The 27873-nt window shown below is 30.9% G+C and overlaps 3 protein-coding genes across 5 annotated transcripts in view; 1 reads left to right on the top strand and 2 right to left on the bottom strand.

Moving 5' to 3' along the window:
- LOC106688840 (uncharacterized) overlaps positions 1 to 8534 on the bottom strand; it is a 26918-nt gene extending 18384 nt beyond the window's left edge. Inside the window, exon 1 of the mRNA XM_014433504.3 lies at positions 8323 to 8534. The gene's annotated coding sequence lies outside the window, so the exon portion shown is untranslated. The remainder of the gene's footprint in view (positions 1 to 8322) is intronic.
- The window catches only part of LOC106688838 (uncharacterized), a 30014-nt gene extending 4226 nt beyond the window's left edge, over positions 1 to 25788 (top strand). For 2 of the 3 annotated variants that reach the window (XM_014433502.2, XM_014433501.3), the window contains exons 4-12: positions 1572 to 1814; positions 4761 to 4877; positions 4963 to 5100; positions 7036 to 7308; positions 10265 to 10426; positions 18847 to 18980; positions 23807 to 23919; positions 25327 to 25435; positions 25594 to 25788. In XM_014433502.2, the coding sequence (XP_014288988.1) occupies positions 1572 to 1814; positions 4761 to 4877; positions 4963 to 5100; positions 7036 to 7308; positions 10265 to 10426; positions 18847 to 18980; positions 23807 to 23919; positions 25327 to 25435; positions 25594 to 25726 (1422 nt within the window). In that variant the 3' untranslated portion in view covers positions 25727 to 25788. The remainder of the gene's footprint in view (positions 1 to 1571; positions 1815 to 4760; positions 4878 to 4962; positions 5101 to 7035; positions 7309 to 10264; positions 10427 to 18846; positions 18981 to 23806; positions 23920 to 25326; positions 25436 to 25593) is intronic. The other variant, XM_067045290.1, reaches the window with a different exon arrangement.
- Positions 13499 to 17243, bottom strand: LOC106688839 (paxillin). The gene is made up of 5 exons (XM_014433503.2): positions 17043 to 17243; positions 16847 to 16969; positions 16503 to 16676; positions 16193 to 16423; positions 13499 to 13743 (listed from the first exon to the last, which is right to left on the bottom strand). The coding sequence occupies exons 1-5, from the start codon at positions 17064 to 17066 to the stop codon at positions 13552 to 13554; spliced, it is 744 nt and encodes a 247-aa protein (XP_014288989.1). The 5' UTR covers positions 17067 to 17243; the 3' UTR covers positions 13499 to 13551.
- Positions 25789 to 27873: the final 2085 nt, after the last annotated feature.

Here is a 27873-nt window from a genome sequence, read left to right as displayed (position 1 = left end):
ATATACATCCAAATTTTTTTTTACTTCATAATTCATTCTTTAATTTTTTGTAACAGCAGAACAATTCATTCTTTTTATTTCATTTGTTTATATTTCAATACTATTAAGTTGCCTATCATTTGGAAGGTACTTTTTTTTTATCATTTCCATTCTTTATTATTTTAATTTTTTAATGAGATTATTTTCAGGTCCTCCATTTTTTTTTTATATTTATTTATCACCTGAACCAGTGAATATTTACTCCGGGGTAGATAATCGTTTTTCAATCGCGAAAAACCCCTCACCCCAACAAATACTAAAGATTAATTTCCTCCTATGAAAGTCAAATTTATTTTGAAGTAGTCCCAAGAGGAACATTGGAGGAAAATTATTATGTAAAACAGAGATTTTAAAGCCATCTGAATAACTAATGATATGTATTTATATCATTACATTATCACTAGTATTTACACTAAAAAATACTTTTCTAAACTTAGAAAATCGTTTAGTTAATACAAAATGGAGTTATTATTTTAACTCTCTTGACAATATGTGAATAAAACCAAAACTGAATTTGAGGGGATATGGACAGAGATGGGGTCAAAAAGGCACAAAAAATAGTTAACAACTATTTATTTGCCAACGTTTCACCCCACATTGCAGGGCTTCGTCAGGGCTAAAAAAGATACAAACCAACAAAAAATATATTGACAATGTAAGATAATAAGATAAAATAAAGTAAACTAAGGTGGGGTTAAAAATTATGTAAATATAAGTGAAAATTATTTTAAATGTTTTGTTTTTTTAATAAAATGAACTTCTTGGACCTGCACCTTTAATGCTTCAATTATTACCTTTTAAGGACACTAACTGTAACAGTTGTATAATCTAGACTTAATTAATTTTTTTAATAGAAAATAGTCAGCAAATAAGACAAATTGTTGATAATTATAAAATAGGTTCGTACACCTTGATCTAAGGTGGCAGACATTCATATTTCCAGTCTTTGTTGAGAATACTGTCACCTTGCATAATTAAAATCTTTCTTCTAATCTGATCCAGTTTTCAGCCTGGCTAACCGCTCTAAAAGGTTTCTTCCTTTTGATTTCTAACTTATCATTAAATAGTATGCCATCTAGTATACTAGTATACGGCTCTGCCACCAAATGAGATACGACCTTCATGTGCCTCATCTTTTGAGCTTTAAAACTTACCAAGGTGGACCATAGTCCACAAAGAGGTAGAGGCAGAAATATCCTCTGCACACATGTAGTTATTAATTAAAATAAATTTATTAATTATCTGTGAACCCAATTCTAACAATGCTCAGAGGAATCAAATAGCCATGGTTGAAATGCACCCCTTTATCAAAATCATGTAACTATAAAGCTACAATATGGAAAAGTTGGTATGATTTGTTTAACTCATGCCAATTTTCATGGTGGCATTGCCGCGTATGTTAGGGAAAATATATCACAGTTCATTAAATACTAACTTAGTTGGTGTGTTTTATTACCTACCTATTATGACTTAATATCGTAATTTTATTTGATAATTCTTTATTTCTATCTATTTTAAACATTTATTTTCAGGAAACATGTTGTAAAAATGTTGCCAAAAGAATCCAAGATATACCAGGTGTTGATACAGAATTAAGAAAAGTGGAAGATATTAGAATTAAAATGACTCCTATATTATTGAATATTCGAATAGTGATTGCAAAAAATATCAATTCAGCTTTATCCCCTGATGAAGATTTAGAGCGCATTAAGCAACGAACTTTAGAATTCGGTGCAAGATTTAAACGAAATTATTTATACAGAACTAATTGTGAGGTATTTATTTCCTACTCAACAATTTCTTTATAACACACCTTTCTTAACACAAGTTGGCATACAGATTCTTGGATATGAATTTATATTAATCTTATGCTGGAACCTATGTACTTCTACTTTAAATATCTTGAGCATGCTTATATTCATGTCCACTAATAAGTCATGTTTGTTATGGGAGATTAGATATTTAATTATCTGGTTATAACCTTCTCCCTCCAAATGTCAGTACACTTAATGAACTATGACATATCTCATCTGATGTTGCATATCTTAATAATTTCTTGCATATAATTTTAAATTAACCTTGAAACTGTGGGATAGGGTACACTGCAGTAAATCTAAAAAGATGATATTTTTATAAAAATCTCAGTAAGTGCTCAAAGTTTTAGACTAAAAATTGATTTTAGCCAGTCTCTCTGTAATGGATCATTCTCTATATTTGGTGCTATTTAGCTATGAACATTTTTTGAAAATTAAAATTTATTGATTTGATTCTTTTTAATTTTATTGTCTTTAGGAAATGCTTCTTGATATTTGCTTATTAAATATTTGCCTCCATTGTCATCCTGGTCACTCTATAGTCCCCTATGATGTTTTCATTTAGGCTAGGATTTGACTGACCAGGTAGTGACAAATAAGTCATGTTTTCATCTTTGCACTCAAGATAAGATTCACAAAACAAGAAAAAAAGTCTGAACTTCGATTTAATATGAAAATGAATAAAAATACTGGGGCATACTTTATGTTTTTTTATTCTTTAAAAATTATTTTGGCACTAGAGAAAAACTAAAAACCTAATTTGTGTCTCTGTCATATGCTATACCGATTACTGATCACACCTCCTCACTACCTTCTGCCGCCACACTGTAGTGGTGCTGATTGCAATGTTTGAAAGAGAGGATGGGTGAGGAATTGTAGCAAAAGAAAAATTGTATATAACATTGTCTGATGAACTCCAGGACTGTTGATAAAATCCAGTAGTTTGAGGGTGGAGATCTGGGCACATAATTTTTTTTTTTTTTTCATAGCCCCAATAGAAGTAATATTATTAAAATAAAACTATATACATTTGTTTTTAACATTTGTTCTTTTACCGGACCAGTGCTCCATTTTAATGACTGATTGACATATTATATTTTGTGATTTTATATTAGTAATTAAATATATGAGGTGCTGGGCCGCACTTAATTTGCGGGCACTTATGATAAAGTTGCACTAATCTTTATTGATTCAAATAATAAATTTAGAAACACAATAATATAATAAATGGTTATATACAAGTCAAGTTAAATTATTTACAAGAAACCATATATATCAATATATGATGTCTATGTGATGACTGTAGTAGTGCATGTTGTGGCAACTAGGTTTGTCATGTCGGCTCAGATAGATTTTGGTGGCTGTGGTAGCTATAGTATAAACCAGCAGATAGTGGTATCGCAATAATATCTATTATGCCTTCTTGTTTGTTTGCTGCTTGAGAGCTGATTCCATTTGGAATTATCAACATGGTATATTGAAGAGCATTGTAATGAACTAAAAATTGAATAAAACAGTTTTGACTACCGATCCCACTTATCCAATATGCAACCAATTTGTATATTTTTATGTTTTACCCATCCTTTTTTCTAGAATTTTATATTTTACAACATATACCCTGGGCTCAGCGTTCCTCTATATCTCTATTAGATATAGATAGATCTTGGGTTTTATTGTAAAATTAAAAAAAAAATTCCAATAAAGCTTATAAAACGTAATAACGAAAATTCTGTCAGGTTCCTTATCCTGATTCATAGTAATAAAGTACACGTTTAAATGTTTAAATATTTAATGTTTTAAATGTTTAAATATTTAATGTTTTAAATGTTTAAAAAATCTTGACTAAATACAACAATTTATATCAAACTTTCAATAGTGTTTATTCAATCTATATACATCCTCAAATTTAGCAATAGAAAAGCATTGCCTGGTCTGCTAGTTGGAAATAAAAGGAACAGTAGTATAAAAGTAATGGGCATCTCTGGTACATCATTACGTCAAATCTCACATAACCGAAAGGCAAATCAGGGACTAAAATAAATAGTTGGCAAATTTATAATCCTCCAATAAAAGAAAAAAGCATAAATGGGTTATTTTCCAATTAGGTGCTATTTCAGTTATAGACTTTGTAAGAATAATCAACCATCTGATTGTGAAAGATTTTTTTTTCTATAATTATCCTATTTCTGATCTATATTTTATCCATTTCACATCACACTTTGAGTGAGGCTCTAATAGTTAATTGTAATTATAATTGTAGTTATAAAATATGTAATTCTTGTTGTGTTTCTGCCTAGTCCTGCCACAAAGCTGAAACTGAGACTTTACAAGTGAATGGTACCTGTTTTTTTTTGGTTCACAATGGTTCCAAGTGGGAAAAAACCTCCAAATAAATCCAAATTCAAACATTTCTAATTTTTAATTTCTTTGGAAAATGGTATTTAAGGATTTCAGATGACTCTAAACACGAATGTTGTTTTTTTTCTAGAAAAATTTTGTTGGCCTACTTCACTTAATGCCTTTCTAGGTTTTTTAATTTTTTTGTATATAAAATCATTTAATAGAATCAGTAATATTTTTTCCTATTCTTCAGAAAGAAACAAATCTATTGGTATACAATAACCTTGGAAAAATGTATAATTTCTGAGTTATGTGCCAAAAATGTTAAATTTTGTTCATAACTTTTTTTTCTACCAGATAAATTGAGGGTTTCAGTAGCTTCCCATAATGACAGGGAATATTTTAGTAAAAATGGCATGTAAATTGGTCCAGTAGTTATTTTGGTAAAAGTAACCATTTCCTTTTCTATCTCAGAACAGTTTCCATCTTCTTACGTTTTAAAGTATTATTTCTGTATTTATAGTAATGTTTTATCATTTTAGTTAAATGACTAATTAAATATTACAGGTTAACAAGCTCAAAGAAATGATGCCAAGTCCAATATTAATTAGCAAGAAATCTAAAATTGTATTGATGATTCAAAAACTTACTGCTGTCCATCATGCTGCTATACAGGCATTACAAGTAATAATGTTAATATGATATTTTTTTAATCACAATAATCAAAATTATTCCATTCATAATATATATATATTTTTAATCTTTCCAGGTTATTGAGAAACAATTACAGACAATATCAATATTTGGAAAAACACAAGAACTATTATGTTCCTTTTACAATTGTATATTTGAATTGACCCTGATACTAAAGCCATTTTATGGATACTTGAAGACACAAGTACTGGATGTAAATGAGAATAATCACAATAGTTATTTTCTGCTACTGTAAACTATTTTCTGTAGTCTCTAGATGTTTTTTCTTTATAGTCTATGAATGCTAGCAATTTTTATATTACCTCATAAACAGTAGAACAGTTTGACTGGATATGGATATGGACAATCTCATTGGTTACTCTGGGTGGCTTTGGTGTTGACTCAAATTGCTTCATTAGCAGCATGGAAAATTTTTACACGAAGATGTCCTGACAGAGCTGATTCAGGAAATAACCCACCAATATCATATACTTATAGTGATTTGACCCTTCTTGAAAAAAAATATCAATCCAATCTAGTACAGTGTTTTGTTGCATTGGATCCCATAGGACCAAAAGTTTCAATAATGTGTAGGAGAAGATTCCCTGAAAAATTCTAATAAATTCCTGTTGATTTGAGTAAGAGAAGGCTTAGAGAACCTTTTTTAGACTCATACTTCAAAAATGGTGCATCTCACATAGGGTTACATTTTATGCAAACCTACTATAAATATAAACGCATATAGTATTTTTATTAGAAAATTAGAAAATTTTGGACTTGATTTTTTTTTCTACTAATGCCTGAAGTTTACTTCTCAGGCTGCCACCCAAATCCAATGTTACAACTTTTGGAAAGCTGAATGTTTGCTTTTATGTCTTTATAATGGTGAAAAAGTAGTTTCAAATAAAGAAAAATATTATTTTATATCTTTGGTTCTAATTTGTTTAGGTTGGTTTGGTTTGTACCTTTTCCTGTTGTTCATATGGCACTAAACCATAACCAAAGTTTTTTTGAGATCGATGAAGTCAAATTGAAGTTATTGAAACTACTGTAATTTTTAAAATAAAATAAGTTGAAAATTTATTTTTCAAGTGATAAGAAAATCTGTACTAAAGTTTTTTTTTTTAGATACTAAAAAGGAATTTAAACTTTGTTTCTCTCTCTCTCTCTCTCTCTCTCTCTCTCTCAAAAAAATTACTAATTGCTAGGTCAGTTGGTCTAAACTATTTTAATATCGTTCTCATATTATAGTGCTATGTTGGTGTAGATTATATTCAATCAGTTTAAATGCTAATAAATCAAAAATCATAAATCAAGAAAGAAAAGACATTTCTAGTAAAGCAGGCCAAATACTTTTTTTATGGGAAAAAGCGAGTCATATTGGTTTTTAACATTCTTTAAAACCCTTAACTACAAATTAAACATAATTTAATCGTCCCATTTTGCTTCGTCATTTGGTACAAATTCTTTCTCCAATGGTATATCCTGATTGCAGTTATCTCACTAAATATATTTTTAAAACTGGTGAGTTAAATATTTTTTGATTTCCATGAAAAAATATTTTTAAGGATTTGAAAACAATTCTTACTTGGTTTTTCCAAAAAAAAAAAAAAAAAAAAAATTGGCCTACTTTATTGAAAGTGTGTCTTGGTTTTTGTGGTTTTGTATACATTTAAACTTATTTAATACAACCTCCAATATTTTTCCCTTGTTCTGCTCAACAAAACTAATTAATTGGTATAAAATGGAGCTATTTTATTTGTATAATATTAATTATAATATATATCAATTTATAAATATAAAATAATTTGGACTGCTTTCAATCTGGTTGACATTTCCACCTATTTATTCTAGCGATATCATGTATTTTGAGTAATACCACTTTTATTATAATTTTTTAATATATTTGGTAGAAACATAGATTCATTCCTATTTCTTAGGAATTTAATCTTTTTATTAAGAACTTAAGAATAGATTTGAAATTTCTCAGATTATTTATTCTTCTGTACGCCTCCTTTTATCAATATTTGAATGAATACTGTTTTATAATTTGTAATTAGCTAAATGTGTATGTTTCAAGTGTATATTTTATTTTTTTAAATATATTTTTCATTTACTAACTTATTTTTCAAACTTTATATTTCCAAAGGAAGTGGAAAAACATCTGATTGAAACTATTAAATTACTTAGTGAATTAAAGTCAGAAGAAAAGTTTTCAATGCCTAACAGGACAAATAAAGAGAAAAAGGGTCAATTAAAGTCTTCAATTGAACCACCACCCTGGATGAAAAAAAGTGCTGCCTTAGCAAGATTGAAATTTGGACCACCCATACGAGTTCGGAAACGAAAATGTCAACAAGAACATAAAACAAATAAAGTTCTAGAACCCAAGCAAAGCAAAGATTCAATCAACAGTGAGCAGGTATGATATATATTTTTAGTGAATAACCTTGCACTAAATATCTAGTCCTGGTGTTTCTTATGTACATTATTAACACAACACCAACAGCATTAAGAACTAGACTGTACTATCTCAAATTTCTATCAAAATTGAGTTTGAGGTATCAAAGGATCATCTGCTATGCCATTTGTTGGCTGTATAAAGGATTTTATTAATTTCGAAAACCATTCAAGAGATATAGCCAGTTTAAGAAATAGTTTAATTTGATTTCAAGTTGGCAGGGTAAGAATGGATTAAGTGGCTTGATCTACTGTAACTGTTAACTTAAATGCAAGGATTCACTCTCAAAATTGGTGAAAAGTAGTTTGACAAAAATTGTATTAAAATCTTCTAAATACTTTATCCCAAAATCACTGCTGTAGAGGTTGGTCCACTCTGTTTCTCGACGCCTTAAATAATATATTTATATTATAGTAGAATGAGTTTTCTGCTAGCAAATAATTTCCAATAGAGAATTCAATCAGCCTTGGCCCATTATTATTTTTCACGCATTCTCCACTCCATATCTTTAAGGAAAAATTCATAACATTTTACCATTCAGATCACCACATATTCTTATATTTATACCCTTTATATTTGTATTATTCAAAATTTCCTTCAGATTTTGGTTTATTATTGTTAAGAACGGATTCCAAAATCTAAAGGATACTCTGAATCGCTGTAAAGCCAGGTTCTGCCTTCCGGTGATCGCAAACTTTGAAGCCTTTACAATAAAACTCTACAGTCAGAAATAAGTATTCTATATCAGAAGAGGTTTGATTGAAGATAAAATAAATAGATAGAAATTACAGATTATATTGAGTGAAAGATAAATGGATATTGGAGGGGGGTGGCCGAAAAGTATATGGTATTAATTTATTAGTCTGAATTTAGATGATTGGTAACTTATTACTGAGATGAGACGGGTTAATGATAGTGATTAGGGCAAAGTCCTGTGGCTAGGATGATGTTGAGGTATGATATAAATATGCTTACTTGCTGTGAGCAGCTGGAACCCAATATTGAGATGGGTCACCTGTTTGTCTTGCTGCTGATTGGTGTGCTGGCCTCCATACCTGGTACCCTCAGTGCCACATTCAGCTTCCTGCTTAGCTGAACATCTCTGGTCTAGGGCTTTCAACTGAGTGGGGAGAGGCCAGAGGTCCCTGCAATGACTTCAGATCCCAACAGTACTGGATTATTCCTCTAATCAGCTCTGGTTGGCCCTTTTCTTTCTAGGTGGCACTGATACAGATAATTTCTTATGTCAATAGATGGAACTCCTTGTCACAGAGAGATAACTAAAGTGTCCCCTATCTTAACCCCCTCCACAAAAAAAAAACCTACAATCTCAGGTCCTTGGACCTGATATATATGACCTGAATTATAGTCTTAAATTATAATTACATTACATGGTCATGTAGTTTGTACTATTTTAAAAATTATAATAACTATTTAGTAGAACAATCATGAATAGTAAAATTGAGGAGCATTCTATTGAAAGTTAACATTTTCACTTCTTTTGCTAGTTCTATATACTTCCAAATCCATTGCATGATCAAAAATATAAAGGATGGATGAGGACACTTAAGTACAGAGTTTTATGATACCATGACCTAGGTTATATAAACAAATGAACTTGGGATGTATAAAGTCCTGGTCTCATATTAAATCAGAAAACCTTTGGGTATTCAAATGATAAGAAGTGGTAGTAATTGGAAGTGGTCAAAGAAGGGAGATATCCTGAACTATATAGTAAGATATGTTGTACAAGTTACTGATCCAAAGATAATGACATTTATTCTGTAAAAGGAAAACTAACATCAATTTCAGACCTAATTTTTTTCACCTTTGTAAAAAATAAAAAAAAATGGCTATTTATAGAGTTAAACTTTGGTCCAATCTATTGTATTCATAAAAATAAATTAAAAAGGAAGGATAATTTGTAAAATATGTGTGTAAATATGGACCAGAGAGGGAATAATATTAGTGAATTTAAAAAGAATAAATTCAAATGTACCCAAGTAATACAATTGAAAAAAGATTGTAGTAGTCAGAAGTTTAGAGTCGCACAAAAAGCTTAAAAACCATAGATACCTAAGTAACCCCAGTTAAGAGTACCTCTAAATTGTACCCGACCTGACAATAATTTTAAGAGTAAATAGAAGTGAAACATGGGAGGTTATTGAACAAAATCATACCAGAACTATTCCTGTATAGCCTGAGGTTTTTTATAGCAAAGTGAAAAATCTTGGGCAGTTATCTGACAACAGCTGGGCTTGATCAGAGAAGTTGTTCAGACAAGTAGAGGTAATATTCCCATGTTGTTATCTACTTAAAACATTTAAATTTTATACATTGTATTAGGTAAAATAATTCCAGACGAATTTCATTTTATGTAATTAAAAGTATTTAAGTCTGTCTTTATTACTAAACAGAATTTCTCTCATGTTAAAATAAATTGATTGGTATGAATTTGATTCTCATATCAACAAAAAAACTTATACTGATTTATGAACACATTGTTGAAATGTATAATTCTTTCAATGAAAATCATTTAAACATATTTAAAAATATCAACTAGTTTTTGTTTTATACAGTAGTATAAATTATATTTATAATTTATTGTATTGATCAATATAATAATAATCATACTTTTAACACCTCAAAATTTTATATATATCTAAGCAAATGTCTTTGGAAATGAATGCAAATAACTAACAAATTTTTATAAGATAAATAAAATATATTCCAGCAACTAATTCATTATTATTTCAAATGACTTAAATCGTAGTAAAAAAAAAATTGAGATAATTTTTAATTCAATTAGGATTAGGTAATTTTTAATTTGATCAGGATCCTAAACAAGAATATTTGTAAGCAGAATATGATGAATTTTCAAGATGTCCAAAAATATAGTCATAATAAATACAATTAGGGAGAGAAAGTGGACCAAGAACCAGACATGATCAAAGGTGCAAACTTCATGATGTCAGTGAAACAAAGGCCAGGTGCGGAACTACGGCGAGCTAATTTCAACCCAAATAAAACTGAAGAACCAAAAACAATGATTGAAATTATTAGCAGAGAAGGGACAATGGTATGTTTTATAATTAGTATTTTATACTTGTTTTCATCTCTTGTTGTATACACATTTTTTGGAGTTACAAAAATACCTATTATAATCGAAACTGTTCAAATTTTGGGTGTTTGGAAAAAAAACAAAGTTTTATAAACAATAATTGACTTTATTCATGATAATACTACTAAAATAAATTTAATTTTTACATTTAATTTGGAGCTTAAATTACAAATATAATAATTAAACTATGACTTAATTCAATTAATTGTCTTGGATTTAAGCCACTCAAATTATTATATCATAAATTAAATAAGCTTGATTAAATTTATAAATTTATAGACTCTAAACCATGTGTTTGGAATCTTCAAATTATATTTTAACGATTAATTCATGTTTCTTGTAGAGTTACAACTCCATCATACTAATATTTCAAACAATATAGTATGATGTTATACAGTGTTCCTATATTTCTGCTAAATACTCACTTGCTAGAGCAGAATAGGAATTCATAAAATGCATTTATTATGATTATTGATTTCAATAATAAATAGCTGCCATGTTCCTACACTTTGAACATTTTCTATGTTCATTTCTACACTTTGCAGAATCATACTGAACTTGTGATTCTGCAATCCTTTTTATACATTTCTTTTGAGCAGCTAACGCTTGGATTTTCTGAAGATGGCAGTTATTCAATGGTGACCTCCATTGGAAGGTAAATAGGGTGCATTTTTCCATCATCTGTGTCACATCTCTTGTCCTATCTACATAATTTTCTTTCATTTATTGTGAGGATTAAACCATTACATGCATATTATAAAAAAAAAAAAAAGAAGGTGCTGTATTCTGTATATGTGAGAAGGTATTCTCAAATTGAGATAAAATTTTTATCTCATCATTTACCCTCTATTTTTCAATCCATTAAATTATGTACTAATTTTTAGTGTCAATGAATGCATTTTTTCGTCCATTGTTTAAATATAATGTCTCTTCACTAAGTTTTACTTTTTATTTTTATGTTTTTAGTCGAAGACTTAAAAAGAGTTCAAATAAAACAATTTTTCAGCAATTAAAAAAATTTGAAGATCAGTCTGGCAATTTTCATCAATAAAATAATTTTTATGATCACTTTAATTTTAACTTGTAATAATATCACTTATGAGAATACAACTTTTGTATATTGGGTGTATAGTGTAAATTAAATAGCCCAATACGGTATTGTAAATAAATTTAATCGTTGATAGCCAGCAACACATAATTTATTGACATATTATACTTAAATATTTAAGTTGCCTTTAATTATGAACAATAGACTGCTTATAAAAATTTTTTAATAGTTTACTCATGTAACAATACTAAAAGGCACATCAAACGATAAATAAAATTAAACAAATCCTTTTTCTTTTTCCAGAATTGATTTTCAATAATATATATATATTTACAATTTTAACCATTTTAATAAAACAATAAATAGACAGCACTAACCACACTTGTGCCATCCAGTTAATATGTTATTTTACCAAGAAGGAGAGTGAACAAATGGGGAGCTTAGTGCTTAATATAATAGGAGGTTTGAATAAAACAACAAAAGGAGAAAAGGAGATTTAAAGAAAGTGGTAGGCTTTTTGAGTTTGGAGAATTGCTGCAGTCCAAATTATAAAATAATCCTCCTTATGAAGTTGGATTGTTTGGACCTAGACTTGATAAGAGTGCCTCCATAGAACAGTTCCAACAGGTTCATATAATTCAAACTCAGTTCCACGTAATATTTCCACGAGATTCATCCCATACATAATTGTAACTAATTTAAAAACTATGTGCTTCAATACAAATTAATTACAATAATTTTTAAATGAAAATTCAAAGATAATTCTTACCTCACCATAAATACTTTCATTGCTGTTTAAAAAAAATATATTTTTAGTATGTGCCCTCCATGCCCTAGCTTGTATCTCCCTTTGTAAGTTTTAATAAAAAGTGGATAAATATAAACTATGAAAGGATTTAATACTTAACTAAAGGAGAAAGAATGAAAAAATGTTTTCAAAGTAGAAAATATTAGTGGTCTGTAGTCCAGCCAAGTGCTTTTAAAAAAAAAGAAGGGGCCATCTGTACCCATACTCCCCTTCTAAGGCTGTCCTAACTGGACAAGCATAGCACAACTGGGCACTGGCGATAGTCATTTAGTCGCTTAATATAGTTAGGTGTTTTCCACTCCATATTTCAGTTTTTATTTAATGTTATTAAGGACACTAACTCCATCCAAAGCACTGAATTTGGGATGTTGATTACGACCTTACTATTCCTTACCTCTTTTTTTTTTTTTAATGCCTAAGTCATTCATGAAAATTCTGTTCACCCAGCTATAAAATACTTTAACCTAGTACAGGGTTTAAATGTCCAGTCTTCTATATTTATCCATGACCTTGTCGTTACCAGGCTGTGTAATTCTTCTTACAGTATTTTTCTTGTTCTGACATTTAAAATCCATCGTCAAACATTCTGTATTCTATAGGAATGTATAATTGAAGGCTGTTTATCTATTTTGTATTGAATCTTAAGTTTTTTTAAAATAAAAAAAAATTCACTGGTGCTAATGCTGGATTAAAAAGTCATTTCTTAAATCATTTCAATGGTTTATGATATAATTACAAATATTAATATCAATGAATAACTTTAGTGGTAAAAAAAAATTGATGATTTTATCAATAAGATTCCTTTTGTCAATGTTCATTTTAAATTTGTCATAAACACTATAATAGTCATCATAACTAATGTATTTTTGCATTAATTGACATATTCCACTGTTCTGTCCACATAAATAGAGCCTCTGGGTGGTGTGTGCAATCATGCACAAGGTGAATTATATGTTTTAAATTTCTTCTTTAACGTTATTAAGGACTGATGCCCGAAAGATGCCCTTCAAACTCTGAAAGCTTATATTTAAAAATTATAGAAGTAAAATTTACTTTAGCACCTTTGAAAAAATTATTTGGCAAGAACTTATATTAATAAAAATTCTATCATAAGGTTCTTTTGGTAAAAGTCCTTGTAAAATTCATTCATAACCTGAAATAAAAAAAGCATGAATGGTTTCTAATTATCTGGAAAAAACCAAAGTTTTATTAATTGAGTGATATAGTTCAACAGTGCTTCTCTTTGGTAGGACCCATTTCTGATACAACAGCAGAATCAACTGGAAGCGTCTTATTAGTTGTCATTCCTTCCCCTGAAGCAATCATTTCCGCCTTAGAAATTTGTGTTATACATTTATCACACAGCTGCTTCCCATTATAAACTTCAAATGTTGCTTCAGTAATTGGCACAAAACAGCGCTATAATAAAATATTATTATTGTTATTTTAAGTTATTACACTGATTTTCCATTCTAACAGACAACTTAGCTGTGTGAACGCATTACATTTGAAACTCACTACCACGAGGCAATTATTAGAAAATTATGTTTTATAATTTACTAACATATTTCCAATTCTAAGGGTTGAATGTTAGATCAGTAGTGATGTTTGGTGCAAGTAAAGTTTACCTTAATTTATTTATCTCTCTCTGGACTAATTGGAATAGGGTTAATTTAAGAATAACTCTAATATAGAACTAGGCTCGTCCTAAGCTCTAATTTCATCCTATGCTAAATGGAAGCTGATATCTCATTTTTTAGCCTTGGAATAGGGGAGTAGATTGGGTAAAATCTAGATTTACAATAATCCTTTTCTCAGCAACTGTCATAAGTTTAATTTATGCTATTTTTATTTTGTTTAGCGTGTGGGGTGGCTCAGTAAGTAAGGGACGATCCTACTTTCTCCTAATAACATTCGAACCTGGCTATTACAGATAATTATTTATGCTGTTATATGGATTGACTTTGGAATCAGGAGACTCTCCTGAGGGGTAAAACCAGCCTCTAATAAAGTGAACACCCTTTAATTGCAGAAAAAATGTGGTAGCAGAATGTGATTTATGATAAAAAAATCAGCATTCACAACCGTTGGCCTAAAAACAATATTCTCTTACGAAGTACTGAACCCAAGACCATGGGTTGTGATGGTACAGATATTTTGTTTCTCAATTAAAGATTAAAATAAAAAAATCAGCCGATAAAAAACATCAAAGTAGACTGTGGTTATAGTGGTGTTGTCATGTGGAAATACAGAATTTATTATCAAAACAAAGCATTAATGAGAATTAAATAAATAAAAATCTTCAACAAACCAATAAAAATAGAGAAATCTTCTCAAAAACCAGCAAAGATTATCCCAACTTGATAAGATTTAAATAGATGTAAATCTAAAACTAAAATCTCAATGTTTAAAGAAATAGAATCAGTTTTTTCCTAAGCAATTTAAAGCTTAGTTGAAAAAACTAAGTCAGATTATCACCTCAATGAAATAAAAAAAAGGAAGTTCATGTGATGGTCATGAAGAACACCATTATAGATAAAACAAACTATGTGGAAAAAATCTCTTGAAAAGATTTCTAAAGGATAATCGATTGGAAAAAGTTGGCTAAGATGAACTCAAAAAAATACTTTTATTGTTCCCAAAGATGGATTGAAAAATGAATATAATATTCCTTATATCAGTATCAATTTTACACCCAAATACTACAACACTATGATTGTGGTATGTGGTCAAGCTTTTTTTGTTTTTCAATTACTTCAAAATATGAGGCACTTCGGCCATCTCGTGCTCATGCAGCCCAATTTACTTTTTTTCACCTAGATAGTCTCTTCTTGAAATTATTTCTTTATGTCTTGTAGTAATGGACAACTTTTCAAGTGTGCCGACATCATTTCTTTGAGCAGAGTGGGCTCTTAAAGACATCAATTTTGAACAGATGTTTTAGAAGAAAATCATGGTATCTGCATTCTAAAGCAGGCCACACTTTGTCTTCTTGACAGGTTCCATTGGTATCCGTTCCACCAGCAAGGGTACACATGATTTATCTTCTATCTACTATGTAGTCAAGTAATACCTAACATCCAAATGAGCCTTTCCTACTCTTAAATCATGGTTATTTTTTCTGAAGCAACAAATTAACTCCTCAGTATCACTGAGGATGTTCCACAACATAGAAAACAAATTCCTGGCTTGAAGATTTGATTCATTTTGCTTAAGTGCAGGTTGTCAAAGAAACATATTTTCATTAAACAGAATATTTTCTCAGATTAACTTTTGACCATGACAAAAAGTCGAGGTATGGGCATTATCTAAAATTGTTTACTTTATTACAATGTTAGATAGATAACATCTCATTACCTCTGCCCAATTTGTTTGCTCAGTTGTTTTCCACAGAAAATATCTAAATGACTACAGCTACTGGATAACTATCAGAGGGATTAAAAACAAGCATTAATAAAATATTAAATAAATTCCACTAATAAATATTATCTGTTCATTCTCCTCTGGGTAGTATCATAAAGTAGAGGCCAATAGTTCTAGTATCCTATCTGAAGGTATAATAATATCATCAATATTCAGTTATGCCAAATTATTAGCCAATATTCAATAATGCCTAATTATTTTTAAATAAGCTTGGTTAAAACCAGGCTTATTTCTCTGTATAAAGATTTTTGTGTTGGCATTAAAACAGTCTATTTAAATAAAAGTTTGAAAATTTTGTACATAGTCAAAAGGTATCCCAGCTCAATGGAGTAAGTGAGAAAAATAGTAAGCTAATTAGACATTGTTAGGTCATTATTGAATATATACTGCTTGACCCTTACAAATAAATTCTAATGCAACTACAAAGATACATATAGAAACTTGCAGTGCATTTAAAGCAGTCTTGGTGCCATTTTTCTCCTAATGCCATTATTGCTGTCTCTTTTATTGGATTTGAACATTCTTTACATTTTGGGCAAAATCTCTCCTCATAGCACAATTTACAAAAGGGGTTGTTTTCTCTCTCATAATACCCTTGCTGTGCTAGTCTGGTACCACAAGTTGAACAAACAAAGTGATCGTAATGCCAATTACAATTAAGTGCCACTACAACAACCTTAAAAAGATATAAAATAAACAGTAGAAAAAAAATTGAGATTTTAATGTATGCTTATTGTAAAACAATGATATCTTACATCAAGTATAGGTAGATTGCATCCTTGACACCGCTTTAGAAAAAGTTGAGAGTAGTCATGCTCACAGTATGGCTTGCTTTCTTCTACATTAAATCTTTGTCCTGAGATAGGTTTTTTGCAATGCGAACAACAAAAATGTTCTTGATGCCAAGTTTTTCCTAAAGCTTGAACAATCTATATTCATCAAAAACTGATGTTAGCGTGTTCCATTTTAAGAGTAACAAATAGAAAAAGTTATGTTTTTGCATTTATAATAAAATATAACTTGTTTTATACTTTAACAAGAATAAAAACATAAAATGCTTAGACCAATTTTTCAACAGTTTATAAATCAGCAAACATACCACTCCTTTTATGGGGTGATTGCATCCAGCACAGAGAGTTTCTTCTGGTGCCCTAGGTTTTGAATAACAGCAAGTGTCTATTATGTCTTCTATTGTATCACGTTTTAAATTGTTTTCTGTATTCTAAAAGCATTAGTTTAATTTAATTAAACTTTCATTCAATATTTTTATCAAATATTTCTTGGGAGATACATACATCCATTGGAGCTTGCTTTGACATTTAAAACGATAGTGATATACAGGAATGGTAGAGTTGGTTGGTAAAAATGAGACAAAGTATTCTCTAACATAAAGTGAGCTTAAAACTAAGAACTATAAATTACAATTTCATTCACATAGGTTATAATTTTAAACAAGAAAACTAATACAATCATAGTTTTCCAGATGTTTTTCCTCCCTCTGGAACACATGCTTCATATATAAAGTAGAAAATCCATTACTATTTGAATTTAGTTCTAAAAATATTTTTTTATGTAGTGAAAAACTTAAAAAAATATCATAAAAATCATTTAATATGAAAAAAAAATTAAATATGCAATTATTTTCCTGTTAATACTAATGCATTACTAAAACAAATAAACAAAAAATTATTTTTCTAAAACTATAATACTATAAAAAATAATGGTTTGTTAAGATAAGCAAGGAAAAATGTAAAACTGATTGTTATGTATTCAAAACAAGCACAATTCTTTATTACAAATATGTATGAAAAATAATAACTATTATTTTTCATTATGTTCATCATGTCTATGGGAGTCACTAATTAAACTAAGATGCTTATTAAACATCTTTAATCATCTGTATAGGTACAGATACTCCAACCAAGGAAAGTTGGATGGGTTATCCTGAGGTTTAACCATCTACTCTAAGCAACCGCCTGCAGAATGGTGGCTCTCACCAATGGATGGGTACCAACCACTATTTTTCTTTTATACAAAAGGAAGATGATCTAAGTGCAATCAAAACAACTCAAATAATAATTAAACTATTTATTATCTCTTTTAAATTGCTTGGTTTGAGAAGCTGAGCTCATGAAAGGTGTCCTTGGGGCTCCATCTTTTCCTCAATCATTTTTGTGGAACTTTGGGGCTAGAAAAGCCCCTTATTATCCTCGGCACACAGGCCTCCTTTGGGTAACCTCATTCCAAAATTACCTTCTCTCCTCCTGAGCAAACACAATCTTTGCAAAATAGTTAAAATAAAAAAAAATCTATACTATTCTTACTTCTGTAACAATTAGAGTGTCTAGCCTGCAAGGCACTTCAGGGGTTGAACTCTTTCTCCTGAACCAACTCGATTGATCCTTTAACATATATTTCAGCACCAAAGCTTCCAAATTTGTATTACTACATTAAACAGTGGTAATACAAAGTAGCATGGTGGAGATAGGGCAAAAAGGAACTTTTTTCTTTATAAAAAACTTGGATACACAAACTTTAACTAATTAATAGAAGATCATTATGAAATGGAATGTTAAACATATCATGGGAAGACATTATATAATGATTGAATTAAGAAATTATTGCAGTCTTATGATGGGAATAGAACCCTAAAACATAATAGATTTTCTGTTAAATGTGATTTAATCCAATAAATTAAATAATAAAAATTTGATTTTACCAATCAATTCATTTAAACATGATTTTGCTTGTAAGTATTTAATTGCAAAATAGTACTTACTGTAAATAGTATTAACAGAAAGGAATTGTGCTCTAGGTTTACCTGATATTTCATTATTCCTTCACAATCAGTCCTCTAAACATACTAACAATAAATTAAAGAAAAAGAAAGTGAGAGCTATTATAATTGGTATGTTTGTAAATTTTATATAATTGAAAATTAATAAAACACAATAACTTAACTTTGGTAGTTGATTTATTACTATTTCTTAAAGAATATTACCTGAATAGTACAATGTAATTACTAAAATTATGAAGAAGGCTGAAGAATTTCATTTCATGGTACTATTATTTTTTACTGATAATTGTTATAAATTTCAGGTTGATAACTTTTTCTTAGAAACCCAAAAAAGTAAAGCACTTCCAGATGTAGATAAAAAATTGTGTTCAATACAAAGAGGTTTTCCCAACGATAATAAACATGAAAAACTGCAAAAACCACCAGATATTAAAATGTAAGAATAGTCTAATGAAGTTATTTTCCATTACCTTTATACTTAATTTGTAATATTTATTATTATTTATTTTTTTGGTTGCACTAAAGAACAAGAAAATCTTTGACCATGGGAAGTGGTCTTCTTTCTGGACCTTTATTGCTTATGGGAGTACAGATAAACAAAATGGGATTATCCTAACTCAGTTTCTACCATAGTTTTCATGATGCAGCAGCAGACTCTTAACTTCTTGGGAGCCAATTCAGTAGTGTTCTTCCCATGACTCACTCCAGGCCGGTTCAAAGTCAGTGCCTGAATATTCATGGACCAATCATCTGGGTACCTATTAGACATCCTGGAAAACCATAACTGGATTTCTTACTTAATCAAATGGAGTAGAGTTATCCCTACTATTCCCAGTTTGTGTGTGTTGTTCCCAGTGGACTAATTGACCTCACAAACCTGGGAGAAGGGAGCAGTAGTATGGCTTTCCATTAGATTGGTTATCTATCTACTTGTCTCACACACTGTGTACATTTAGTCCTGATACTAGCTTAAGAGGTGAGGTTCTACATCAGGTCTTGACAATACATGTTCAATAGGTAAGGTATGCTGGATAGGAGGTAAATTGACAGGAAGGTTGAAGGATGGAAACTCCACTCCGGTTGGTGGGGAAAGTAGTTGTGTTAGGTACATACAGGAAAGGATATTACTCTTACAGAGAAGATATTCTCCTACAGTCAAGAATGAAGCCATTTCTACAGGTATTTGCTCCAGATTCTGGCAAAAGGCCAAGAGCAGCCAAGTTATTTTGTTCGTTCTTAGTTACTTTCAGATAGGTAAAGGAAAGAGGAGAGACAAAAAGAAGGAATAGTGGATTAATAACAGTTGTTTCCTCAAAATTAGCAATGGATTATACTGATCCACTAATGTGTATTATTATACAATGCCTACTAAGGAGGTGAATCTGTAAGGCAGATTAAAGTTGATAGTTATGATTGTTTAAGTGATGCTTCTGTGTTTATGATCTTTATTCATTCTTTTAATACATCAAGGATAAAACAATATAATAAATTGTTATACACAAGTTAAGTTAAACTTATTTACACAATTGCTACAAATTAATATATGACAATAGTTTGGCTGTGTAATATAGTGTATTAGCTATTAGCTCTTTGGATAACCTTTTGATTAGGCATTCATTTGTTATGTTGTTAGTTAATAACTTGTTTTTGAATAAAGAGGATGTGCTACTAAGTATTGTGAAGTTTACTTTCTAAATTTAATTAATAATGAACATAAATAACACATGGTGTCAGGTGAACATTAGTTCAAAATGAATAATTTCAACACAAGACTCCCACTGCTCCAATTTGATCAGAACATCTCAACTAAATGGACGAAATGGAAACAAACCTTCATTCTCCATCTCAAAGCCATTGAAAAATACAATTCTAAGGATGAAGAATTGAAGATTGCCATATTACTAACACATATGGATGAGGAAACTATTGAAATTCACTCAACATTTCAAGGTAAGAAAACAACTTTAGGTGGTTTTCAAAATGTTTGATGAGTATTGCATCCCCAAAGTGAATCTGGCTATGAAATCATTTAAATTCAATAAAATTAAACACCAACCTGGACAAACCTTTGATAATTATCTCACACAATTAAAATCCCAAGCTATAAATTGGGACTTACACTCTAATGCTGAGTGTAAGACATCCTTCTCTGACAGGATGATAATTGATCACATTGTCCGTAATCACAACAACATAGATGTTCAAAAAGCTTTGCTTAAAGAGACTAAAACACTTACATTAGATGAAGTTACTCAAATTTGCCAGGCAGCAGAAGTTGGAAAATCTTGGCCTAGAGATGGCTCGTGGTGAAGAGATGCAGCCTGACGTTGATAATACTAACAAGTTCAATAAAATCAAGCTGCCAAAATCTACCCATTCTGTAACTGTCCATGAATATAAATGTAAAAAATGTGGTACCTCCCACCCACCTAGAAATTGCCCAGCCTATCAGAAAAAGTGTATTGTGTGTGGTGGGTTTGGGCATTTTAAAGTAGGATGTAGGTTTCAGAAAAAGAAGGCTGTAATTAATGAGGTTGATGAAGATTCTTCGTTTTCTAAGGGTACCTTATGGTTTATCCAACATTCCTGAAATATCTCAACGGGAAAATACTAAAATGTTTGGTGATATTGAAGGAGTGCAAATCATGTTTGATGACATTATAGTCTCAGGCAGAACAGAACTTGAGCATGCTGAAAGTCTGGAGGCTGTCATAAAGAGGGCAAGACAGTTCAACATTAAATTTAATAGTAGTAAACTTCAATTTAAATTAAATGAAGTGAAATATTTGGGATTAATTTTCAGAGCTGATGGAATCAAACCTGATCCTTTCAAAGTTCTCTTGAAACCTGCTCTTTCCAACAAAGAGCAATCTCAATCGGTTAAGGATCTTCAAAGATTTTTAGGTGCGATAAATTTATTCCTGCATATTCCCAAGTTACTGCCCCTCTACGACCTCTATTAAGAAAGAATGTTCAGTGGACTTGGTATGAGTTTCAAGACCAAGCGTTTTCTACTGTTAAGTCTCTTATATGTAAAGCACCAACTCTTAAACTGTTTGATCCATCGCTCAAGATTGAAATACAATGTGATGCCAGTAAGGATGGCTTGGGAAGTGTTTTACTTTGGTGTGGACAGCCTGTAGTTTTGTAGCTAGAAGTCTTAATGACTCGGAGAAGAACTATAGTCAAATAGAGAAGGAGCTGCTTAGTTTGTGCTTTTCTGTTAACAGGTTCCATCATTGCATTTATGGGCATAATGATATAGAAATATTCAGTGACCACAAACCCCTTTTGGCTGTACTTAATAAGGAACTATATAAGAATTACTCACGACTGCAACTCAAGCTACTAAAATATAAATTTAAACTGTCATATCTTCCTGGCCCAAAAATGGTTATTGCCGACATGTTGTCTTGAGCACATCTTAAGGAAAAGGGACCAGAAGAAGTTGACTTTTCACAAGTGTTCACTCAATTTCTTTGGAGGAAGTACTTCCGATTCCAGCAGAGGACATTCAGAAACTGAAAACTGCCACAACAAATGATGAAAATTTTAAGATACTCTTGAGTAACATTCGAAATGCTTGGGTTGGAGTTAATGTGAAATTGTTAAATCGCGAGTTAAAAGTTTTTTATGGGCTCCACGACAATCTCTTTGAAAATGATGGTATACTATTTTTTGATGACAGAATTATAATTCCTACCAGTCACCGAAGTTACTGTATAGCTCTAATTCATTCAAAGACACATCTAGGCATTAACAAAACCGGCAAGAATTAAAAGTCTTATGTATTGGCCGAACATGGCAGAAAATATTGCAAACTTTGTCAGTGCATGCCCAACCTGCCAAACGTTTCAAAATAACAAACCAAAAGAACCATTACTATCATCGGCTATTCCTAAATTTCCATTTCAAGTCATAGGTATAGATATTGGAGAGTGCAATTCGGACCTCTTTCTGGCAGTAGATTACTACTTGTGAAGGTTAGATATTATTCCCCTCAAGAATAAGACGTCTGCTGAAATAATTAGAAATTTAAAAATCCTTTTTAGTAACCACGGAACACCTGAAATTATACGCTGTGACAATAACCAATTCAGCAGTGCAGAAATGGCTGATTTTGCCAAACAGTGGAGCTTCACTATACGAGTCCTAGCTATCCTAGCTCGAGCAGACTTATGGAAACGGGGGTAGGTATAGCCAAAAAATTAATTAAAAAATCTGCTTATTCAAGAGGAGACTTATATGAAGCCCCACAAGAGTATAGGACGACTCCTTTTTTCAGAGCTTGAGTACTCTCCAAGTCAGTTATTAATGGTGCGAAGCCTAATAACAAGAGCCCCCGCAAGTCTTGGACTCCTTACTCCTAGGATACCCGATAAGGAAGTGCATCACAAGATGAAATACTTTAAAATTAAGAGTAAAGCTCAATACGATTTATCTTCTTGTCCAGTTGAGAACTTCAAAACGGAACAACCAATTTATATAAAATGGAATGGTCAGTGGAAAGAAGCCACTATCACCAAGCTTCTCCCTGAACCAGGATCTTATTTGGTCAAGGATCAACATGGTCATGAGTATAGAAGAAACTCATCTCACCTTCGAGGCCTCATTAAGTCACCCAATCCTGATGATTTTCTATCAGAACACCCCATTCATATTCCCAAACATCCTGATCCTCTTCCTGAACCACCTGACCCTCTAATACTTTGATGCCGGAGGACCAGAATGGATATCAGTTAACCCCCCATAACAAGCCTGGTTGGAGATCAACACCATCCAGTAGTCATACACCGCAGAGTCCATCATCACCAGCAGAGGGCCTGAGAACTCGGTGTGGTTGCCCGATTGTCAAGCCTAAAAGACTGATAGAAGATTAAGGGAAGGATGTAATATAGTGTATTAGCTATTAGCTCTTTGGATAACTTTTTGATTAAGCATTCATTTGTTATGTTTTTAGTTACTAACTTGTTTTTGAATAAAGAGGATGTGCTACTAAGTATTGTGAAGTTTACTTTCCAAATTTAATTAATAATTAACATAAATAACACAGGCTGAAGGTCTCGCCAAGTTGGTTCCTAATGATTCTAGCAGTAGCTGGAGCGATGTCCAGTTAATAGCAGTGTCACTACAAAACCAAAACATTTATCCTAACTTTTTGTTAAGTTGAACCATAATAATATGTTCATTTTCCCTCTTAAGTTACCTGATACCTTGCCAGCCTTGTATTTTAATTTAAGAAAGATTAACTTACTTTTTTAGATCTGAGCCAAGAAATGTAAAGCTGATTTGTATAAAAAGTGAGGATGATGAACAGAAAGAAAATAGAGGTTTAGAAATTAAAATTATTGAAGGAGAGAAGTTTTCACCCGCAAGTAAGCCATTGGCATATCTAATTTCCATGTGATAAATTATGACTTTTCTAGTTATCCTGTTGTTATGATAGAGATATATTTCAAGTATAAATAAGATATTAGCTAGATGGGGAAAGTTTGCGGTACTCGATCACACTAGAGGTGAGGCCTTTTATACCAATTACTTGCCTCCAATAGGGGGGTCAAAGCTGGGTTGCCTATTAACATTGGGAAATTTCTCTACATGAAGAGTGAAACAATTTATCAATTTAATGCTGAAACAATGAATAGTTTTAACTAGAAAGTTACTTAGTACATTTCAGGAACTTGTATATTAAAATCCTGAACATGTCTGCCTAGATTTAAACTTATACTTTGCCCTGTCAACAGATGGTATTTAATCATATTAGGTTTGTATCATAAATCCTGTGGAGCGGGGCAATTGCATTAAGCTGAAAGTTAATACATGAACGCTGAATGGGGACACTCCAGAGTGTTAAGACGTTACCTCTGTGGTTATCAAGTAATGAACCACTAAGGTGGGCATTGTGCATGTTGAATTCTGTCTAAGAATCTCGTGTGTCACCTTCGTCAAGAGTTTACTAATGGCTTAATTTTTAATAGATTTTTTTATTGTTGATATAACATATTTGGAATTGTTAGTGTATTTTTAAACTTTTTTTCTCGTATTACAAAATTAAAACCTAAAAACTGTGAGTTCTGGTTCCACTTGAACCAAGGGAATTTTCACATCCATTTTTTCTTGGCAGACACTTTTGATCGTGGTTTGGATTCTAAATAAAATAGTCTAATTAGATTCCACATAAAATTCCTTTCTTCATTAGCCCTGGCTGCAAAACATTAGCAAGTCTCATAAAGCTTTTTTCCTTTGATCTTCCTGAAAGACAAGGACAAACCCATCCCTGTTTCATCTTTATGTTGATACTTAAATTTATTGGTGTATAAAAAATATTAAAAACTGTACCGCTACAACCCATGAAGGGTCAGGGATTCATTACTTTGTAAGGAAGTACTATTACTAGACCAACGGTTGTGCAAGGAGGTGTGGCTACTAACTTCAAGGATCCAAATTCGAATCCGGCTGGGCAGAAAATTGTTTTATGTTGAACTGTAGCTGTGAGTCAACTCCAGTGGGTTCTTGGAGCCCTCCTAGTGTCCACCCAGCCTTTTAAATTGGATACCCTTAATTGGGTTAAAATCTGGGAGTCAAGCATGATTCTGACCAAATCACCGTCTTGCACAACCGTTGGTCTAATATCAGTACTCCTTACAAAGTACTGAATCCCTGACCCTTCATGGATTGTAGCAGTAGATTTTAATTTTTTTTTTTTAAATAAAACATATTAGTAAGAAAACCAACATTATTTTATGACATGCCATATTTAAATTAATTTTTGTTTGTTTTAGATGAGGGTATAGTTAAATATGATGATTTGCTTAAATATAGACGTGCTTTTAAGAAGCATAAAAAGAACATTCCTCTATATGAAAAAAATACGCTGAATACTGTCATAAGGTAATATTTACACTCTGTAAGTTATTAGATTTAAATGTTTTATATAATACCCTATTCATAATATTTGTGCTAAACCCAACAAACAACATATTAGTGTCTATAACTTTAGTGTAATTAATGATTCATAATTAACTATTTTATAAAATTCTGTTTGACAGCATGAGCGAAATATTTTTGGAAGAAACAATCACAGAAGTATCGAAAGAAATAAATAAAATGAAAATCTCTGATCTACTTGGTATTGTTGATGAAATTGAAACTTGTGAACCTGATTTGGATAGTTCAATATAAAAATAAAAGAAGATTCAATGACATTTAGAAATAAATAAAATATTTTAATTTTCATAAAGATATTTTATTTTATTTATTCTACAACAGTTACACCCATAGTTCAATTTTGATATTTACATAATAGGTTCCTAAAAAAGTAATAATTGAAAATATATAAATATATTAAATATAAAAGGTCAGGGTTGCGGTCAAAAAAGAAAAAATAGTTTTTAACTTTTTAATGTCCGACGTTTCACCCCACGTTGCAGGGCTTCATCATGGCTATTCAAAGCGATAGGTTAAACAGACATTCACACAGCGTCTGCAACGTGGGGCAAAATAGTTAACAATTATTTGTTCTTTTTTTACTGCAACTCTGACCATCTTCTTATATTTAAGTTATACGGTCATATAATACTAATACATATATTAGTTTTAATAATATAAGAAATAGATATTAGAAGTTGTAATAAGAAATGTATTATATTAATTATTACTTTTTTTACAGAGATTGATACTCTGACTGATGTTGGAATAATAATTTACCGTTAATATAATAATTGGTTTTTTATTTCACATTATTATGCAATCGATAGTTTATAACACATCTAACAACAAAGTAGATAATAACCCAGATACTATCAACTGTACTTTCTGTTCACAAGATATTTTCTACACATACCTCCCTCAAGGTACTCAAAACTCCTCCTTTTCTGACCTTCTGCAGAGGCCATAGTAGTGGAGTAGCACAAGTGAGATATCGTATTTAGTAATATGGGACACTGTATTCAGTGATATGGGACTGTCGAGCATGCTCGTCTGGATAGCTTGCATTTTGGCATCTTCCAACTCATCAAGTTTGACTTTGTTGTTACAGGCCATTAAAGTGGCAGTCATTACAAAGGCTGTGGCCTTATGTTCTAGGGTTCAGGGCCAAAAGATACTCATTTTATGGGAATCAAAATTGTGCCTTCCATTTTAAGTAAAAAGAACCTTATCAACCATTTCAAAGCAGCTGCTTTAAAAAATGGTAATAATTTTTGAAAACTTTATTATTTTCAAACAAAAAATAAAGGTTATTCTCTATTAGGAAATTTTTCAGTTTTTACCTAGAATGCAGGTCCTTGAAAAGTAGGTTTTGGACTTCACAGATTCACTCTGCCAGAAGTTAATTTTATTCTACTGTTTGAGGAGGATCTTATCTTCAATCATAATTCAAAAAAACTTGAAACTACTTTAATTAACTATTTCTCTTATGTACAATCATATAGTCACTAGTGAAGACCTACCTTGCCCTGGAAGACAATAGACTCCTACATACAAGGGTACTTTTACAGTATAGTAACTTTCATTTCTTAATTTGTACTCAATGAGTAGAATGATTGTGTTTTGTTAGGCTCGATCAGAACAAGACAGAAGAGTAGAGGGGAAGAAACAGAGGGAATATGTATTCTATAAAATCAGGCAGGGTGTCTTTTGGTACTCACAATGATCACTTCAGCCAATAGAACTAATGAAGTTTTACTTTTCTTGAAGCACCCTTAATCCTCGAAATTCTTATTCAGGATTAGAACAAAAAATGTATTTGCTGTTTATAGGTAGTCTTAATAATTAATTAATTCATGAAGTTTTAATTATTTTCATATTAGTTCACAGTAACATTTGAAAATTTTTAATCCCTCTTTGAATATCTTTCCCAGATCAGAACTTAATAATTTTTATGTAGGTAGGCATGAGAGAATATCTGAACTGTCTTAATGTATATTTAAAAATTAAAAATCCGGGCTCTGGTTATGGGTCATGTCATAACTAGTGATGAATAAAATATATAGAGAAGTATTTCAGATAAGATAACTCAAAAGGTAAGAAGGAAAAAACATAATAGTGGGAAGATACTTTGGTTAAAACTTTATTTCACTCAAAAATGTCTCAACTTCACCATGGTGTCGAAGTACCAGTCAAAAAATAAAAATAACAGGCAATAATACCAATATAAGTTAAAATTATAATTGAAAATACTTTCAATAGTTCTGGTTTGAATAAAAAGAAGAACAATAAACAAAATAGTGACACAATAGATTAACAACACTCAGTAAGCCTCAGCTGTCATTACAATGCAAATCTATTTCATACATACACAAGGTCTATCAAATCTACTACAATAAGAA

Source organism: Halyomorpha halys, unplaced genomic scaffold (assembly GCF_000696795.3).
Source record: "Halyomorpha halys isolate HHAL.00 unplaced genomic scaffold, Hhal_1.1 Scaffold1218.1, whole genome shotgun sequence".
NCBI classification, from domain to species: domain Eukaryota; kingdom Metazoa; phylum Arthropoda; class Insecta; order Hemiptera; family Pentatomidae; genus Halyomorpha; species Halyomorpha halys.
This window is presented reverse-complemented; position numbering and strand designations above follow the sequence as displayed.

Bases quoted from the DNA above. Each gene is read 5' to 3' on its own strand.
- LOC106688839 (XM_014433503.2), bottom strand. From the start codon at position 17,066: ATGTCAAAGCAAGCTCCAATGGAT. The intron at 16,424-16,502 runs GTAAGATATCAT...TATCTTTTTAAG, and splicing joins GCAATCTACCTATACTTGAT to GTTGTTGTAGTGGCACTTAA. The intron at 13,744-16,192 runs GCAAGTTTCTAT...ATTTTATTATAG, and splicing joins AAGACTGCTTTAAATGCACT to CGCTGTTTTGTGCCAATTAC.